The sequence below is a fragment of the Camelus dromedarius genome, chromosome 1 (assembly GCF_036321535.1).
Source record: "Camelus dromedarius isolate mCamDro1 chromosome 1, mCamDro1.pat, whole genome shotgun sequence".
Classification (NCBI taxonomy): Eukaryota; Metazoa; Chordata; class Mammalia; order Artiodactyla; family Camelidae; genus Camelus; species Camelus dromedarius.
Genome location: NC_087436.1, coordinates 22857116 through 22876126, shown reverse-complemented (window position 1 = coordinate 22876126; position 19011 = coordinate 22857116). Strand labels below are relative to the sequence as shown.

Below are 19011 nucleotides of genomic sequence, written 5' to 3'. Positions count from 1 at the left end.
TAAAAAAAAGAAATGTTACTAGTAAATGCTGGAGAGGATGTAGAGAAAAGGGAACCCTTCTACACTACTGGTGGAAGTGTAATTTGGAGCAGCCATTATGGAAAACAGTATGGAGATTCATTGAAAAACTAAAAATAGAGTTATCATATGATCTAGCAAGCCCACTCCTGGGCATGCATCTAGATAAAACTCTAATTCAAAAAGCTACATGCACCCCAATGTTCACAGCAGCACTATTTACAATAGCCAAGACATGAAAGCAACTTAAATATCCATCAACAGATGACTGGATAAAGAAGTTGTGGTATATTTATACAATGGAATATTAGTCAGCCACAAAAAGACTGAAATAATGCCATGTGCAGCAACATGGATGGACCTAAAGATTATTACACTAAGTGAAGTGAATGAGACAGAGAAAGACAAATATCACATGATATCACTTATCTTTAAAAATAACACAAATGAATTTATTTACAAAACAGAAAGAGTCATAGACATAGAAAACAAACTTATGGTTACCAAAGGGGGAAGTGTGGGGAGGGATAAATTAGGAGTTTGGAATTAGTAGACACAAACTACTAAATATAAACTAGATAAACAACACGGTCCTATGGTATAGCACAAGGAACTATATTCAATACCTTGTAATAAACTATAACAAAAAAGAATAGGAAAAGGAATATACAGTTATATATGTATGTATGACTGAATCACTATGCTGTACACCAGAAACTAACACAACATTGCAAATCAACTAGACTTCAATCAAAAAAGAAGAGAAATATTTTTTAAATATCTAAATGACAGAGACTCCTAGGCTCTCAGGCTTGGGAAGGCCCTTCAGTCATCACCACTCGCAACTCTGTGCATCAGTCCTGTGTTAGGTTTCCACCTGAAGCAAGAGAAAGTTTCACCTCCCGAGAAAACCTCTTCCATTTCTCAACAGTTCTATCTTTATGAATTCCTTCTCTTGCCTAAATCAAGTCTGCTTTCTATAACTTCTCCTCACTAACCCTAGTCTGACTCCATAGAGCTGAGTTTCCAAATACATAAGCCTCAGGGTGGAGGCAGGGGGCACGTGGGAGTCGAGCAAGCCTCGAGAGCCAGGCCATAAGTAGTGACGGGGCCCCGGGCCACATAACGGGCACATTGCTCATCTAAACGCCCAGCCCCTGTTTGGCAGGAACACAGGCCCCGCTCGTCAGATTTTCTGATGAGAAATGAGAAATTTGAATTTAAGTAAAAATATCCTGCCTTTTGAATATGTAGGGAATAAACTGCAGAGTTTAAATAGCTCTTAGGGCTCAACTAATCCAAACCTCTCATTTTATAAGTGAGAAAACTGAGGCCCAGAATAGAAAGTGACGGACCAAAGCCAGATGGTTAATCAGAGGTCGGTCTGGAGGAGGACAGCCCCGAACACAAGGTCCCATTTCTCCTATCACAAAAATGCAGTCTGCGAGCCAATGTGCATTCGGCGGATAGACATGTTGAAGTATTTCGAAATCGGCATCAGCTTCACATCACTTCCCGTATCCACCATCAAGTCATCACCGTCCACATCTAGTTTTGACAGTCTCCTGTCAAGTTGAGCAGGTAAGGGCAGCAGCAGCTACAAGCACAGACTCAGGAGACAGACCGCCCGGGTTGGCAAGCCCGGCCCCACCACTTACCACCTGCATGACCACGGCAACTCCCGTCTAGGCCTTGGTTTCCTCCTCGGGTGAACAGAGCTAATAACAGTACCTATTTCTCAGTGTTGCTGTGAGAATTAAATGCACTGATAATACACATAAAGTACTCACAACATGCGTGACACAGAGTTAGCACCACTCAGGCAATCTTATTACCACCCAAAGAGAGGGTGATGACTCTGCTGAGAGTTAAAGTAAACATATTACTTAAGGAAAATGTAAAACAAAACTGCACATACATGTTCTGAAAAATACAAGTCTTGCAAAAAAAAATACATATATATATTTAGCAGCTAGTTTCTTCACAGAGACTAAAGCAAAGGTAGACTTCAGCAGTTCAAGTAAATGTAACATGAACCTATGAATTAAAATCTCAGCATCCACTTGCACAGGAAAGAGCCTCAGAACACCTCCTACGTTTTCCCCTCCGACCTTGGAGAAGTTCTAGAACATATGAGCTACACCCCACCCAGGGCTCCTCCTCGCCACAGGCTGGGCTTGTTTTCTGGTTGGTGACTGTGACATCTCTTTCCTTCCCCCATCTTACTCCCAACAGTACTGTTAGAACCCAGTCTCTCAAAAGTTCTTCCAAGACAGATGTTTAGTTTCCTCCTTTCCCTTTAACTATGTCCTAGCCATAGAAAAAAGACAGCAAACACACTCTTCAAAAGAGGAAAAAAGAAAATGCATCAGTTATTTCTTTAGCATCACAACTGAGACACTTACCACCACCATACACTTACAGATCTACGTGTTTATCATACAACTAAAAATAAACAATATATAGATAACTCTTATATTGCTCTGATAAGATTTCAGCTTAAGCCAAGAGAAAGCACAAATGTAACAGGAGAATCCTCGAACGTTCACCGACCATCGGAGAGAGCTGGGACACCCTGTCTCTAAATCACAGAAGCAACAAGCAGAAATTGGCATGGTGGCGCTGGCCTTAAAGCAGGAGAGGATAAACAGCTCTTTCCTCAGGCTGCCAGGGCCTCAGGGAGCCCTGGGGGTCTGGTGATCCACGCTGTGGCTCCTGTGTGTCACTGTGCACAAGGCTTACAAAGATTAGTGTGTACTGACAGCTATGTTCCAACTACAATCATAAGCACATACATGGATCAACTCATTTGATGCCCATAACAACCAGCTGAGGTTCCCCCATTTCACAAATGGGGAAACTGAAGTCCTGAGAGGCTGAGTAACTTGCTCACAGATCCGCAGCGAAAAGTAACAGAGCCAGGACACACATGCAAGTGGTTGGCTAGAGGCTACGATCCTGATTTACCACTTCTCCAAACTGCCTCTAAAAGTAACCATTAGTTATCAAAGAAATGCACACGAAAACCTGAAAGCCACAATGAATACACCACTTCACAACCTCATGGCCAGAATCCAGGGTAGATGACAATGAGTGCTGATGAGCATGTGGAGAAATCGGAGCCCCCATACGCTACTGGAGGGAATGTGAAATGATGTGTTTCTTTGGAAAACAATCTTGTAGTTACCCAACAATTTAAGCCACAGCATTGCCATATGACCCAGAAATTTCACTCCTGGATATATAACCAAGATAAATGTCAGCACACAAACTTGTCCATGAATGTTCACAGTTGCAGTATCCACAATAACCAAAAAGTGAAAAGAACCTAAGTGTCCATTAATTGATGAAATTAAAAATGTGGTAAATACATACAATGAAATTCTATTTGGCAACAAAAAGGAATGCAGTATTGATATCCACTACAGCACTGACGAATCTTGAAAACATTATGCCAAGGGAAAGAGGCCAGTCACAGAAAAACACATATTACTGGATTCCATTCATATGAAATGTCCAGAACAGGCAAATACAGAGAGACAGAAAGTAGATTAGTGGTTCATTAGGGCTGGGAAGTAAACTGCTAATGGACACTGGGTTTCTTTTTGCAATCAGTGGTGAGGGTCCTACATCTCTGTCAGTACACTGAACGCTGTTAAACTGTATACTTTAAATGAGTGAATTGTATGATACATGAACTCTCCAATAAGGCTGTCGTACTTTTTAAGAGATTTTAAAAACTGGTTACAAACTAAAACTACTAGTCTATCCCAGGAGATTCTGTGTATTTGTGAATGAGAAAGCACAATTGCAGAAGTGTCAGAAGCCCAAAATCATATGCATGGAAAAAAAAATCGGAAAGAAAGTCTACATGGAGAGATAAATTAGGAGTCCGGGATTAGCAGATACAAACTACTAAGTATAAAAAAACAACAAGGACCTATTGTATAGCACATGGAACTATATTCAATATCTTGTAATAACTATATATATAATATTTGTAATGCAAAAGAATCTGAAAAAAAATATATATGTACATATATATATTTATATAGTTGATTCTCTCTGCTGTACACCAGAAACTAACATAACATTGTAATCAACTATACTTCAATAAAATTTTTTTAAAAGAAGGGATATATTAAAGGGGAAATGATTGCTATTTAACTGAATTTCAAGACAGTGGATGTGTTGGGGTTACATCACCCCAAATGCATAGATATTACATGGTGGATTGCACAACTCTAAATTCAGACTTTCTCCTCATCTGAAAGCTATCAGTTCTGAAAATAAAGGATCTAGAGGAGAAGTGAGATTTTTTTTAAAAAAATGCAAATGCTGACGTAAACTTTTTGGAGACTCTGAGCTAAACAGTTCAAAATGTAAGGCTCCTCTCATATATTGCATGCCATGTTGACAAAATGAGAATATTTGATTAGCATCTAAAATGTACACTGGACATTTCCTAAGATAAATTTGAGTCAGACTTCTAAATTCGACTGGAAAAAGTAAAGTCTTCAAGTACTGGAGCTAAGTGTAAGACACTGACAGCCAGGCTAGTGCTGGCACAGTTTCACATTCAGGCAGAAGTCCTAAGTGAGACGTTTGTCACACTACAGGGTCATGTATCTCCTTATAATGAGATTTTAGCAGAAATCAATGCAATCTCTGACCAAAGTGAAGCCAGTCTCCTAATGTGCAGCCTGTCAAATGAGAATATGGAAGCTTCATGGCTACTAGCAGACAGAACATTAACACATTTTTGGAAACAGAACAATTAGATAGTAGAGAATTTCCTTGACGTTGTTTAGTCTAATTTTTGAATTATTAATAAGCCCTTTCTTGATTCCCACTCTGTCTTAGTCAAGTATCATTTCTGTGGAAAATCAGCTTACTGCTTTCTGTAAAAAACAGGCAAGCCATTAATTGATCCAACGTGTTGGCAGTTCTGGAGAACCTTTTTAGACACGAATAAACGATGCCTCTTGTATTCAAAGCCACGAGTTTAGGATTTCATGCTTATGCACAAAGAAACATTTAAAGGATCTGCAAAGTCAGCTAACGATTTTGGAATTTAAAGAACAACAACAATAACAACCAAAAAAACCCCTCCTTCACACTCCCTTTGAGGTTTAGACATTAAATGCTTTTAAAGATACTTTACATGACTTAAAGTGCCCTTCCATAGTCCTCCAAATTCTTGAGTATCATAAAGTTTAAGTAGTGCTCCTAGTCTATGACTCAAGGTCAGAGTGCAATCTTTTCTCCTACAAGACTGTTGAGCTCAAGAAAGTATATCAAATGTTCCTCAATGCTCTACCCTAACTTTTCTAAGGAGTTAACTGCCTCTCCTCCTCTTCTTTAATGAATGCACTGTCTTATTTTTGGCCTGCGTGTTTGAAGCATTGAACTTTCCCCAGCCCACCTGTTTGTGTTAGGCTGGACAAGTTCCATGTCTAAAACCGCAAACCAACTAACTGTATATTTCCTTAATAGGTGACATGAGCTCTCAGAATGAAAACTTGTCCCCAAAGAATGCACCCCCACCCCATGTGGCCAAAACTGGGTACTCCATTTCAGTAGCATAACTGTTTATTAAAATCTGGCTTTTAAAGAAAATCAAGCCTTTGATTAGGTGACTCCAGTTGGAAAATGTATCTGTCGCTTCTATTCCCTTCTTTCCCTCTGGATGCCACACCCTCAACCCAGCAACCCCTGTGGGAAGGAGGGCTAGATAGGTTCTCCAGTGCACAGAAACAAGAAGCGACCCTGGACTCGAGGGGGCAAGGCTGCTAAAACGAGATGCTTATGCTGACAAGCCTGGAGAGGACTTTGTTGTTGTTCCTACCACGGAGGCACTGTTACATCAGGCACACGGGTAAACAGCGAGTTTTAGGGCAGTTGTGTGTTTCTAGTCCTGACACACTGAGATTATCAAGAAAAGCTTATTCTTTCTAGCCTGTAATCTCATTCTTGCCATTAAGAAAACCTTCAGCATATTTAACCTCCCAAGCAGGCAAAGGAGAACGCGATACTAGAAAAGTAGGCATAACTTTATGGCCACCATGCTCTTGTCGGCTTGTTGAGGATTGTTATTATTTACCATCGTGCCCGCCCGTTAGCTTCTCCGGATGACAACTTGGCAGAGCACAGGATTTTCAGTATTATTTGTGACGTGCGTCAACCCAGCGGGTGGCCGGAGGGGGGGGGCGGGAGGACTCTTAATCTCCCACGAAGAGCTGAAACCCAACTTGAGCAAGTTGGTGGTGGTGAGCGCCAGCACTAGTAACCCTACCCACCTCCTGATTACACAAACGCCGGCATCAGGACTATACCGGATGCACACACCTAAGTGCAGAGCTGAGTTATCAGATCTACGGGTTCCAAACAGGTGCGGGGTCGGTCACTAGCGGAGAAGAACATCCGAGCCCTGGCCCCCAAACCCCACCTTCCAGATCCTCCTCGGAAAAGTTAGCCCACCTCGGGCAACCTTCGTCCAAGTGGCGCTAGGCTAATCGGAACACACTCCCTGGTTCCCCCCAAAGCAGTCGGTCTTTGGAAGCCCCACGAAGTGACGTATAGAAAACTTAGTAGGTCCAGGGCACAGAGAAGCGTCTTTCGCAAAGCACAGACCTCCCAGAAAGGAGCTAAGAGGCAGGCGCTGGATCCTTCTCGGTGCCTCCATCCTCGCCGGCTCCCCTTACCCCGCCCCGTGCCCGCCGGGGCCGCTTACCTGCGTGGGGCATGGTGATGGTCTCGTTGGTGTTGGAGCCCACGTTGAAGATGACCACGGCGGAGGCGTTCTGCAGGAACGCGTTCCGGATCTTATCTCTGTACGTGCAGTTGCCCTTGGGGATGAGGGCTATCCAGTTCTTGCCGTGGGCTGGGGCGGCGAACTTGGTGTTGGGGTCGCAGGCCAGGCGGTCGTGGGCCGAGCTGGCCATGACCACCTCCCCGCGGGCGTCCTGCTTGGGCGAGTGCTCCCCGTAGCGCCCGCACTCGGTCTTCTCCGTGTGCAGCTCGGCTGTGGTGCCGCCGCCGCCGCCGCCGCCGCCCGCCGCCCCGGCCCCGGGGTCCGGCGCGGGCTCGGCGTAGGTGATGTTCACGAAGGCGGTGTACCATTCCTCCTTCTCGGCCACTGTGAAGTCCAGGCAGAGCAGATGCACGAAACAAAAGGAAAGCAGCCATGTTGAGAGAGCCAGGCTGCGGCACGCTTGGATGAGAGACATTGCCATCTTTCTCCGCCGGGGCCCCCTCCCCGCCCCCCGCGCGCTCCCCCCGCGCCGTCCCTCCTCCCCAGCCCCGGCCAACCCCGGGCCGGCCGCCTCTCCTCCTCCTTCTGCTCCTGCTCACTCCCGGGCCCAAGGGGACGCGGCCGGGACGCGCAGCCGCCGCGGGGACCGGATTCCGAGCGAGCGGATGGCGCCGGCCCCCTTCCCTCTCAGCCGGAGCGCGGCAGTTGCATCTCGCTTCGCGGGCGCCGGAGGGGTGCGGGCGGAGGGGGCGCTTCGGGATTGCGGCGGAGTCCAGAGGCCAAGCGTCCTGCTCCTTCGCCGGGCTTCTCCTTCTCTCATAGGGGTGGCAGGGGGCCCGGGAGCTTGCGGGGTGGCGTCCGGGCGCCCTGCAGCCCCGGCGGGGGCGGGCGCGGCTGCTCGAAGCCCGGAGTGCTGCTGAGGTGTCCGGGCCACCGTCGCCGAGCGCTCGGGCGAGCGGCTCCGGCTGCGGGCGCGGCGGCCGCCACTGCTGCGCCCCGGTTCCCTCCGGCTGCGGGCGCTCGGGTCCTCGCCGCGCCGCCGGCTGCGCCCGCCACACACTTGCCGCGGGAGGGCCCGGCTCGGGGTAGCCGGAGCAAGCGGGCAGAGAAGACTACGCGGTCTGTGCGTGTGTGTGTCTGTATATGTTTGTGTGTGTATCTAATGTGTGCATGCAAGGAGGAGCCTAGTGTGATGTCAAAGATTCTGGGCTTCGCTTGCCACGCTCCCTCGGTTTCTCTTTACGGGCAGCAGCGACCCCTGCCGGGTCTCATTTTCAACCCAGTCTGAGACTTGGTCCAGTTGGAGGCAAAAGGGGAAGCGATCCCTTGACCCATGAGGAGAGGAACAACTTCCTGCGTCTTAAATGTAGAGAAATGTGTGTGTGTGTGTCTCGCAAACAACCCTACCACTTGCAGGAGGAACTGCAGTGAACCCCCTAATTATCCATCCTACGGCCAACAGGGTAAGGCTAGTTGTTAGCGACGTCCTTCCAACACCACGCCTGGAATTCCTAGGGCAGTGACTATCAAACTTCAGTGAACATCAGCATCACTTGAGGGTTGTTCAAACTCAGACTGCTGGGTCCTGCCGCAGTTTCTCATTCAGTACATGAGAATATGCTTTTCTAGCAAGTTCCCTGGTGGTGACCACTCTGTTAGGATGAGCATAGAAATAGGCTTCTTTCTTCCCATCTGGCAGCAAACACGTGACGTTTGTTTCCCTATAGAATGAGTGTTTTCTAACTCTGTTAAAAAAAAAAAAAAAAAGGAATTGGGTGAGATATTTCTTTACTGTGCTTATTCTGGTTGTCATGACGGGTAACCGAGGATTTAGGGCATCAGTGGTAAGGCAGGTTTGTTAGGATTATTATTGTTTACAGTGTATTCTCTAGTTGTGCACAGAGATCACAACTAGTCAACAGAGAGGACAGCCCCTCTAGAGTAGTGTTCTTAAAACGGTGACACAATACAATTCATTGCCTATTGAATGTTTGAGTGGGTGTTATCTTTTCACACCAACAGTTTCCTTGGCTTGAAATACCTGCCATATAAAGTCTCAAAAAACAATTTTCATGTTGGTTCTCAGTTACCCACATTGTACTGCCCAACTGGCACTCTTTCAGAGAACCCAGGAACCAATTCATGATGAAGATTAAAGTCCACCTTTTCCCAAGGACCTTAGTAAGTTTACCAAAACCTGTCCATCAGCACAGCTTCCCTTTCTCCAGAGGCAGTACAAACAGCTGGCAGCTGTTAGGGGAGAGCAAAGAATCCCAGCTCTACCCAAATTAGAAGCAGGCACAAGAAGAACTACTTAGAAGAATTTGTCTCTTTGGTATTGGATGTGCTGGATTTGTGTGTTTCCCTAACATTCATTTTAGTAAAGAGGCTTCTAGGCAATTGGGACAGTGCTTTTTATAGTGCCTGATGCCAAGAAGGCAGAAGTGGAGATTGCCTGGCTGCTGGTTCCTGAACCACCAGAGATCTGAGAGAGGAGTCCATTAGCTAAAAACCCCCAGTGAAGTTCTGTACAGATGCCTTAAAACCAAAGTTGTTCCCCAAATTTCTCTATCCCTTAGCGATTTTTCTTCAGCCACAAAACTTAGTGAATCTGTGTCATTAAGAATGCATGATGTGTAGTTGATTTACAATGTGTGTCGATTAGAAAATTTAAAAAAAATTTTAAGATCATATTTTATAAAACAAAAAATTAGCAGCTGAAGGGATGGAAAGATCCAGGAGGTAGCATCCTAGCTGGGAGATGGATTAATTACAGGGGCACTGGGCAAATAAGTAAAATAGTATAATAGGAGCCAGAGTTCTTAGCGTTGGAGGAGGAATTTGTAAATATGGAATGAAAGAACACTATAAAGAACCTCGTGGTGTTGGATTCAAAATGAGTGTGGAATCATGATATATGTACACATACATACACCATATATATTTTCATTCAGAGTCTAGAAGCAATGGACATATCAGGTGGCCAGAAGAGCTTGGTTTCTAAATACAATCCTCCATTAAATGGAACCAGGGCTGATTCCAGGGCTTAGGCTGGGAAAGTACAAAGAGAGTTGGAACCTCCTGTAGGAAGTACTCAAAGCGTGATGGGAACCTGCCAAAAGGAAACATAAGTCAGCTGGAAGGAGCTCTCACTGGCCAAATCTGGCAATTTGTGCATCAAAATAAATAATGATAGTAACTGATTACAACATACTGGATAAAACGGGAATCCATGCTAATATAAGTGAATAAAATAAATAATCATTGAATAAATAAATGGAAAATAAGGGACAGCTCTTCCTTATGGAAGAAGGCTACCTAATAAGATTGATGGAAATAATAAGTCACCATTTGGCAGTGTTGGTTGATTCTGGCAGGAGTTCTCAATGGAGGCTAAGGCTGGTGGGTGGGTGTGTGATGTGAAGCACGACATTAGCCTAGTCTTAAAGTATCTTCTGAAAAGTACTTATTGACAACAGGGTAGGAAATGGTGAATTTATCGAAGAGAACTCTGGGAGACACCAAACTGACCAGGTGATCAAGATTAGCATCACCATTAGGGAACGAGTCACATCATGTGCCTCCTGATGTGATATGCTGAGCAGAGCACAGCATCTTTTCTGCTGCATCCTGCTAAGGGTGCACGGCCTGAGCCTGGACGTGGGGAAACACTGGATGGACACAGGGTGAGAAGCCTCTTACAGAATGAAAGGTCTGTATTCTTTAAAACTCTTAAGCTTATGAGAGACAGAGAAAGAAAGAAAAACCATTTGATTCAAATTGAAGGGGACTTAAGAGATATGACAACTAAATGCAACAAACAATTCTGTATTGGCTCCTGGACCAGATAGGAAAAATAAAAAGTTGTCAAAACACAAATGAGATCTGTGGATTGAATGGTAGTGTCTTACAAATGCTGATTCCCTGATCTGGATGTTTTTATTGTAGCTATGTAGAAGAATGTCCTTGGGCGGGAGATACGTATGCTGAAGTATTCAGTAGTGATGAGGTATTCTGTCTTCACCTTGATCTTAAATGGTTCAGAAAAGAATAGTGATAATCTCTAACATCTTGGTTTCTACTCGTCATTATGTCAGAGAAGCTGAAATCCAGTTCATGATAAAAAGTCCACTTTGGGGGTGGGAGGGTATTCATTTGTTTCCAGCCTTGCACTGGTGGTTCTCCTTTAGCACAATGCTCTTTTTTCCCGATAGCACTGCTGGAACCCGAGCACTGAGCTGGGTATACAGCAGGGAATCAAACAGATAAGGTTCTTGCTTTCATGGAATTTACATTTTGGGGTGGAAGAAACAAGAAAAATTAACTTTTAGATTATGCCAGGTAAAAACAAGTGTTATGAAGAAAAAGGCAGCAGAGTGAAGGAGGGTGACGTATTTTATAGAAGGTGCTGTTTTACATCCGGATCAGCTGCTCTGATGAGGTGAATTTGGAACAAAATACTGAAAGAAGCGAGGGGCCCATGTGTGTACTCAGGGCAGTGGCTGCACTAGGAAGAGGGCACCATAAATATAGTGGCCCGGAAGTGAGATTGCATTTGGTGTGCTTGGAGAATGGCAAAGAAGCCAGTGAGGATGGAGAGGAGTGACACAAAGATAGAGTGAAGGAGATGAGATCACAGAGATGAGAGGTAGATCGTAAGGGGTCTTGTAGTCCAGGCTAAGAATTCTCTTGGATTTTATTCTGAGTGATAAGAAACACCTTTGGAGAGTTTGATGAAGGGAAGTCACATAGTCTGACATGCAGACTGTGCATCTTTGAACGTTTATTTTGACTGTATTGGAGCCAGGATGGAAGCAAGGAGAACAAACAGGAACTATAACCTTAATTTGGAAACAGAAGGTAGTGACTTATGCCAAGAAGGTGGCAATGAACATGGTGCGAAGTAATTGGATCCTTGATATATTTTCAAAATGGAACAGACAGTATTCTCTGATGCATTTGAAATGGGGTATGAAAGAAAGAAAGGATTCCAGAAGGACCTGCAACTAGCAAGGGCAGGAGGGGTGGGGGGGCTTTGATTACTTGAAGTCTGACCCCAGGCTAAGGTCTTAAGGGCTATCCTGTTGCCTTGGTATCCTCTTTGTCTTATCTGTTCACCAGCTTGTTCATTAACTTGACTCTGACTCGTAACTTCAATTCATTTGCCTCTGGCAAATTTCTTTGTTCACTTCAACTCTCCAGAAGTCACTTCTACCTCATTTATATTTTCAAAGCCAATTTCCCATGCTACACTGGTGGGCTGTATTACTCCTCTGAGACCACATACTAGCTCTGCAAGCAAAGTAGAAGAATGTTGAGTCCACCAATCCCTGTAACTTCTGATGCAGGTCCTGCAGATGGAAATGGAAGGTTGTGGGGTTTTTTTTTATTTTTTATATTTTGGAGAGTGTGCCTGAAACTAATGATATTTATTTCGTCACTCTTTGTTCCTTTACTAACTTCTCAAATTTCAGAACAGGATACTTTGTTAAAAAATAATCTTTCTTTTTCTTTTTTTGCTCTTTTGAATTATCAAGTGAGTTCTACTTATTTCAGTCTTTGATATAATTTTGACATATAATTTGGGCTTCTTTACCTTTTTTATTAGCCACAACCCTTCCAAACAACTTTATGTCATGAAATTTTTTGAATAGATGTGGGAAGTCAGCCTAGAAAAATTCACTTGGGACTTGAGCCAAAACCAGCAAAAACTTTTCCATCACAATCCATCTCTTTCTTTTTCTTTTTCTTAATCATTTTTTTCATATGGTTGTTCAAATTTTGTTCTAAACTATTACTTTTCATTGGGTATATATTTTTAAACTGGCTTCTTTTCTTTTTGTGTCCCTTTTAAGATCATCTTGTCCTCTTTCACCAGAAACCTGGGATGGGGATGGATGTATCTACAGGCCAGTTCAGAGAATTGCATGCTGACTGACAGTAACAGCTGTTGCACACAAGCAGCTTTAAACTGTACGTTGTCAAAATTACCAGAGGGGAGAGAATCCAAGCACTCTTCCTGCCCTTGTATAGCTGGCTGTTTAGAAGGATGCTTTTTATGAGTAGTTTCCCATTTACAATGAAGCGCATTCCCACAGGACTGGTAAACAACAATCAGCACAGTTGCGGGAGATAGCCTTAGGAAGGTGTCAGGGTTTTAATCCCAGCTGTGTGCCTAATTTGCTATTTAGGTCAAGCCTGCAGGATGACTACTCATTCATTTTGGCATCCAGGGGAAGTGGTTCCAGGAGCCGCTGCCAGATACCAAAATACGAGGATGCTCAAGTCCCTTATATAAAACGGTGTAGTACCACAAATACAGTCAGCCTCCGTATCTGCAATTTTTGAATCTGTGGATTCAACCAACCTGCAGATAGACAAGGCAGAGTGTACATTTGATACTAATTCCTAAATGTCCATTGAACTATAGTCCCACAGACCTGTTGCAAGGTTACGGCATCAACTATTTTTCCATTGACTGATTCTCTCACCACATGGTAAGCTCACTGGTAAGGAACAAAGGATAGAAAATAACATCTCTTTATTCTTTCCCCATAAGCCTGGCCCTGTGCTAGTTTTCATATGCATCGTCTAGTCTGAACTCTTGCCACAGTGCTGCCAGTGACTCCCGTGGACACTCACGCCAGTCCCGTCTGAGTCTATTTTCTCTCCTGTAAAGTGAAGGTGTCAGAATTGATGATTTCAACAGACCTCCCCCCTCCTTCAGTGGATTTAATGATTCTCTTAATCAAGGTCACACTGGGGAAGCCAGCCACTCAGTACACTTGACAGAACAGGCTTCCTCTCTCTGGAAATGCTCCCCTCTTTGACGGAGTGTGATAAGAATGAAGCTTAGCAGAAGGTGACACCAGCTTGGCCAGCCAGTTCATTCTGTTCTACCATGGAGAGCATTTGGGTGACAAGGGTCAAGGAGAGTTCCCACTCACATTCATTATCACCACCACCACCACCATCATCATCATCATCAATCTCACTACTGAGCTGATCAGTTTCACTTTAAATTGGTGACGGAAATCTCATACTGGCCCTTCCAACAGCGCTGCACTGTTTCTCCAGTAGGTTCACTTTTCCACACCCCTTTGACTAGTTTATAGCTTTCCTCTTGGCACACTTTCTACGCACTTTTTAGTTTCTTACTTAGTTTACCATCTCACCTCAAATTTGATTAGAAAAAAGAGGCCTTCCGAATCAAATTCCTCATCTTCCCACCACCTAATCAAGAAGCAATCCAGTTTTACCCCCATTTTATCCTTCCCCATTGTTTAAATGAAGAAAAAAATCCTCCTGCCTATCAATGCCCACACCCCACTTTTGCTTAGAATCTTGTCCCCCTTTGCTTTGCCAAGGACTTGGCTTCTGGGACTGTCGCCTCCCTCTCCCACGTCATTCATCACTTCCTTTTAACTGGAGTATCCAAACAGCACACAGACATGCTCAAGTATCACCCAGAATAAACCTTTCCTACTCTTCCTACTCCTACCTCCTTTCTTCTCTCTTTTTAGAGCAAAATTTTTCAAAAGTGTTAGCTATCGAGACTGTCCCCCCATTCCATCCTCCACCCGCTATATTCTGTCTTCTGCCCAGATCACTCCCTGAAATGTCTCTGGCCTCCAATGACCACTGATTTGCCAAATCCAATGGAAACATTTCTGCCCTCACTTTATGCAACGTCTCAGTAACACTTGACATGGTCGACCACAGCCGCCTGCTTGAGATGCTCTCCTCTCTTGATTTCCTCAGAACTATTCTTTTGGCTCCTCAGTCTGACGTGTAAATGTTGGGTCCCCTAGGGCTCTGCACCTAAGGGTTCCTAATGATCCCAAGGGTTGCTGTGGCCCTTTTCTTCATTTTGTACTCTGTTTAGGTGATCTGTTTCCAGTTTTAGGTACATCGTCTTTGATACCTGATGATAACAGGTGATTCATGAATCTATTTTCTTGGAGCCTCAAACTCACTTATCATCTCATTGCCTAATTTACATGTGCGTGTTGATGATTTATGGACATCACAAAAGTAATCTCTCAGACTCTGAGCTCCTAGTTCCTCCCATTCTCGTGTTCGTCACATAGAGATTGGCACTATCACCCACTCAGGGACTCAAGCCAGGAGTTCTGCTTGATTCCTCCCTTTTCCTCACCACTGCCCCCAAACCACCCATAGATCTGATCCATCAGCCAGTTCCATTAAATCAATCTTGAAAAACTTGTAAACGTATTCTCTCCTCTGTATCTCCTCTGTTACCGCCCTAGTCCAGTCTACCGGCCCTCCTAGCAAGATGAATATTGTAGTCTCCTAACTGGACTGAGGCTTCCCTCCTCCATGGGACACAACACAATAGTTACAGTGAATTTTAAATGTAAATTTGATTGGGATAGACACCCCCAAACCCACCTCATTCAGTGATTCCATGACTTTCGTGAACTGTCCCTGCCTTCTTTTCAGGCTGGTACCCTCCTCTCATCACCTCAGATGCTCAAATGAGACAAACTTTAGTCCCATTCTCCTCAGGACATTTGCACATGCTATTCCCTGTGTCTAAAATGCACTTCCCTTACCATTCACAGGGCCACTGCTTCTTCATTTGCTTTTAGACGCCATTTTCTTAGAGATACTTCCCCTGACCACCTTTCCTAGAAAAAAAAAAAAATCCGCCTTCAATTATTATCTTCCTCAACCCTTGGGGGAAAAATAAAACTTGTGGAAGGGAAACCAAAAATCCTCACCAGATTGCGGGTATGTGGGGCTTATCCTTTTGTGAAGAACTCTCACCACTGTTTGCCCAGATAAGACTTTGTGATCTGTAATTCGACATGCATTTGCTCAAAAGCCATCATTCCAAACACATAATTCTGATCCTCACAGCACGTAGCTGACCAGCCTCTCCAATCCACTTGCCAGCAGCTGTGGCATGTTGACAAAGATTGAGTTTGTTGAAGTATTCTCCAATTGGCAATTGTCATACTCTATACAGCCACTTTGGAGTCTGGTACTCAGTGATCCTTTGCTTTGGAGGAGCCCAGTCCCATTGTTTAGAAATGAGCATGAATTCTATGCAGATTGTCTCCATGTCAGACTTTGTGGACGATTAAGCTCAATTTTCCAGTTGACGTTCCTGTATGCTTTTAGGAACATGAATATGCTTAGACTCCAGAAAATTTAGGGCATAGATGATTCCTTCCTTCAGTGACAAAAGACAGGGATGGGATGATTATATACACTTTTTTTTTTTCCATCAGAGGAAATGTAGGAAAGGAATATTTATTTACTTTGGGCAATATTTTCTACAGGGCTACTTGGTTCTTTCCTAAATACTAGAAATAAGTGTTGTGAAAGCAGGGACCCTGTCCATCTTCCAAAAGCTTAGAAAGGACTCACATATAGTAGATTCTCAATAATAAATAATGAAAGGAAAGAAAGAGGAAGGAGGAACAGATAAACTAATCAGTCAAGGAAACCCCAGTAATGAGAAATGCTACTTCAGCTAAGCATTTAAATTTGGTAATAGAATATTTATATCCATAGGACTGAGCAACATATCCTCTGGCCTTAACCTTAAGTGTGGAGATTCCTCTAAGGTCCGGGTTGAAATGCAATCCTGGTCATTTAAAGACATTTATTTCACACTTGTATTGCACCTAGTCCAGTAAAACAATTGGTATTGATTGACAAAATCAAATACAATAGAAAGTAGGCTAATTTAAAGTAAACAAGTAGACTAACTAAATCAAAATGAGTAGAAAGAAAAATGTGACCAGCACATTAGTATATTAATTACTGCTCTTGAGTGCTGAATTTGGTCAAAATTTCCTAATAAGGCATAAAAAGAAACATATTGGATTAAGTAGTTTTTTCTTTGTGTGATTAAAAAAATGAAGACAACTTGTCTTTAGAGATACATGTTTTCCTTATAACTGATTTCAGTATATTCACATTCATTGTGATTGTCATTATAACATGGTAATCACTGTGTCTAACCACATCTTTGCAAAAAGCACAATCGTGTTCAAATGGGCATTTCTACCCTTTATAAAATTCAAAGGAAAGCATTAAAACATAATGCAACAGAGGCATTTCTGTGGAGCATAAAAACCAGAGATAATAAGCATTCATACAAAGTAGGAAGGCTAAAATTCATTTGTGTACAGTGCATAGGACAGTGATTTCCTATAGCAAACACTAAACAGATATTAACTGACTGCTATAACTTATTACCACTTCTGCTATCACACCTTCTTATCAGGCATTATCGAGGACCCTAACATGTAATGATGATCTATAGTAGGAAGTATTCCTGTCTATTAAAGCAGACAGTTGGCAAGGGCCCACTCCAAGAGAGAAAAACAGAAATACATAATCATATACATATACAAACACATATATGTGTGCATGTGTGTGTGTGTTATCTAACTTTCTAGCTAGCTATATAAGTCATTTTGGAGATTTAAAAAAATTTAAGCTCAGATACAGGTATTTGATTAGATTTAGTGAGAGTATAAAATCTGGGTAATTTTCAGATTTTGAGTCACTTTACCCTTAATTTTTAATTCTCAACTCACATCCTCAGATTTACTGGTGATGGCAGTTATCAAAGAAAGGACAGTCAAATCATTTCATTTAGGCCAGATCTCAAACTTTGGAATAAATCAACATTCTCAACTCTGGCTTCCTACTAGAATCACCTAAGAAGTTTTTATTTTTATTCTTGCATAGTATCTGAGATTTGGATTCAGTTGACCTGGGGTGGAGCGCTAACAATGGTAATTTTAACAGCAACTCAGGTGCTTCTTATGTGTGGCCAGGTTGAGAACCATAGATAATTTGAATAATATGGGGAAAAAAGGTGAGGATTTTTAAAAATTGATGAATAATAACAATTATACCTTAATTCTCACCTTAGGCCGTGTTTATAAGTAGCTAAATAATTTCCTCTCCTGAATGTTGCCTAAATTAGTTGTCTTATGTAAGTTGCTCAATGGCAAATAAAACTGTGTAGAATTTAAATAGTTTGTGAAATATTATTAGGGTGACCAAAAAAACCACTGGCCTAGAAAGAAACACATACAAATTGAGTTATGAATATTTTCATTTAACATGAATAAGGTAAAACTAATAAAAGTAGGCAACACGCAGAATATTGTGAAGTCTAGTTTAATATGGGGCAAGTTAATAAAGAAACATAAAGCTATTATAAAGACAATTTTAAAATAAGGGAACCCAACAGGCTATATAGTGAAAATATACATGGGTCGTTTCCAGTGAACAGGAGTGAGTGAGTGAGTGTGTGTGTGTGTGTGTGTGTACATGCACACGTGTGTTCTTATGAGCAGTATAGTTGACCTTTTATCAGAGTAACTGCTGTGGGCCAGACAACAATTTACAGCTTATCTCAACTCTTGCTGTATTTTTGCATGGCTGCACTATACAGAATAATCTTTAAAACCAAGTATGACCAGAAGAAAAAGAAAAAGCTCATTTTCCGGGGTATAGGCAAGAAAGAGCAGACAGAAACTGTATCAATTGCACAACCCATCTTTTCACTCAAGATAGAAGTCTCTCGTGAGTCAGGCCCTACTTGGATGTCTGTATCTTACGGAAGATCCAATGTTCAGGTTCTTCCATGGTTCAGGTTTCCAACTTTTATATCTCCTGGAGATTTCAAGAAGTCACGTTGTGTCTCAGGGTATCGCTGTGCCAGGACGGATGTAACATCAACCACAGCTGCTTCGGGAGGTGCCTGGGGTTCAGAGATTTTCAGAGTCCCACCACTTCTACCTCCTGCTCACTGGGACATAACCAGCTTCTCATTGGTCCCTTTCCTTGATGTATCAGAAGGGAGAACTCAACTTTACTGGTTAAATCTTTCTAGGTCTCAGGAAGAGGAGATGTGATATAACCAATAATGAGATTTACTACTTTATATTATGTAAGGATTCACATTTAATGACTCGGAAACAAGGTTGGTTCTGTTGACTAAGTCAAAGTAATTTTTAAATTCATGTTACATTATGGACCCAAATAATAGAGACTTTGGCTCTATTTTCTTGGGGAGGAAAAATGTCTGCAGGTGAAACATTCCTTATACAGAATGAAACCTCCTTCAACAGTTTTTATCCCAACCCCCATTATGATAGGATAATGAAAAAATAATTGCTTAATTGAAGAAATGTTCACAACCCCATTCATAGAATTTTAATTCCATTCTTTAGGAAAAGGGGTCA

General features: G+C 42.8%; 1 protein-coding gene across 1 annotated transcript in view; it reads right to left on the bottom strand.

The window, feature by feature from the left end:
• The window catches only part of RNF150 (ring finger protein 150), a 225044-nt gene extending 216896 nt beyond the window's left edge, over positions 1 to 8148 (bottom strand). Inside the window, exon 1 of the mRNA XM_010978921.3 lies at positions 6752 to 8148. Within this exon, the coding sequence (XP_010977223.3) occupies positions 6752 to 7253 (502 nt within the window). The 5' untranslated portion in view covers positions 7254 to 8148. The remainder of the gene's footprint in view (positions 1 to 6751) is intronic.
• Positions 8149 to 19011: the final 10863 nt, after the last annotated feature.